General features: G+C 40.1%; 1 protein-coding gene across 1 annotated transcript in view; it reads left to right on the top strand.

Moving 5' to 3' along the window:
- The window catches only part of LOC103581927 (kinesin-like protein KIF23), a gene marked incomplete at both ends in the record, with an annotated part of 19,825 nt that overhangs the window by 16,131 nt on the left and 2,304 nt on the right, over positions 1-1,390 (top strand). The window contains 3 exons of the mRNA XM_008563637.1: positions 214-255; positions 955-1,067; positions 1,231-1,352. Of these exons, the coding sequence (XP_008561859.1) occupies positions 214-255; positions 955-1,067; positions 1,231-1,352 (277 nt within the window). The remainder of the gene's footprint in view (positions 1-213; positions 256-954; positions 1,068-1,230; positions 1,353-1,390) is intronic.

The raw sequence follows: 1,390 nt of genomic DNA, 5'->3' as shown, positions 1-1,390 counted from the left end.
GCGGGAGCGCCACTGCGCTCCCAAGTGCCGCACTCTACCGAGTGCGCCACCGGGCCGGCCCCTTTCAGTGGTTTTTAGTACAATGGCAGAAACATTATAAGTGGAGGGCTTTTAAGATATGACTCATTTTGACTGTCACCTACTCTAGGCTGAACATGTTGCTATGAGATGGCTGCTGTAGAAACAGTAACTTCTACCTTATTTCTTTGGTAGGTGGAACAGTTGCAGCACACCCATGAGGAACACAGATTTTGTGTATGTGATGGTGTTGTTTCTTAAAGAGAAGGGTGCAGTTATACTAGTGGTTGGCATCTGTGGCATGTTTGCATGTAGGTCTTGCATTGGTGCTGGGCTGGCTACTACCTCTAAGCCCTCCCTGCTTCCTGAAAAATCTGCCATTGACTATCAGTGATGGTGGCTGATACTATTCACAAGACTGAGGCCAAACAGGCAGCACCCTGACCCGAGCCTCATACTACCTTACAGACTAAAACTTGACAAGCCACTTTGAAAAGATTGCCACTCCTGGTATATACCAAACTCTTTCTGAACTTGTTTTCTGCTGTTGCTGAGAAGGTCAGAACCACTTCTGTCTGTTGATATTTTAAAGTTAGGAAAATGCTAGATTTTGATGCTTAACCTGTGCATGTGATGTAGCTATACTACTACTTTGGTCTCTAATTTTTAGTAAGTGTTGTTTCCTGTGCTTTGTTAGAGAAAATTAGGGAAAAGCTTTTTAAAAAAAAATTGGTTCCAGTTATCCTGTTATGTAACTAATCTTGACTGTATATCTTTATATGTCTCATCCAAGTTTAATATTTCTCTGGGGTCTTACGTAAGCTTATTTCCATTATAAGAATGGATGTCCTATTGCCTGGAATTTTAGTTCTAGTCTTAAATGAAGATATGAGTATCTTATAATTTAGGAAACTAACCTTTTTTTCTTCCCCATAGACCTCCACAATCTAAATTGCTTCGTGAAGATAAGAATCATAACATGTATGTTGCAGGATGTACAGAAGTAGAAGTGAAATCTACTGAGGAAGCTTTTGAAGTTTTCTGGAGAGGTGAGAAAAAACAGAGCTAGACTTAGAAAAATATAAAATGATAAATATAACCCAGAGAGTTGCTACTCTAATTTGACAGCAATCCTTTTTGACTTATTAGGAAGCCTGTATAATGAAATGACGGAGTTCAGGTTTAATCAATGTCATTTCTGTGTCGTCATAGGCCAGAAAAAGAGACGTATTGCTAACACCCATTTGAATCGTGAGTCCAGCCGTTCCCATAGTGTATTCAACATTAAATTAGTTCAGGCTCCCTTGGATGCAGATGGAGACACTGTCTTACAGGTAAAGTTGCAGTGTGGGGAGTTGTTCTAGTTCCAATT

The sequence above is a fragment of the Galeopterus variegatus genome, unplaced genomic scaffold (genome assembly GCF_000696425.1).
Source record: "Galeopterus variegatus unplaced genomic scaffold, G_variegatus-3.0.2 Scaffold14323, whole genome shotgun sequence".
Classification (NCBI taxonomy): domain Eukaryota; kingdom Metazoa; phylum Chordata; class Mammalia; order Dermoptera; family Cynocephalidae; genus Galeopterus; species Galeopterus variegatus.
Note: the sequence above shows the minus strand (reverse complement) of the source record. Positions and strands in the feature narration are given on the sequence as shown.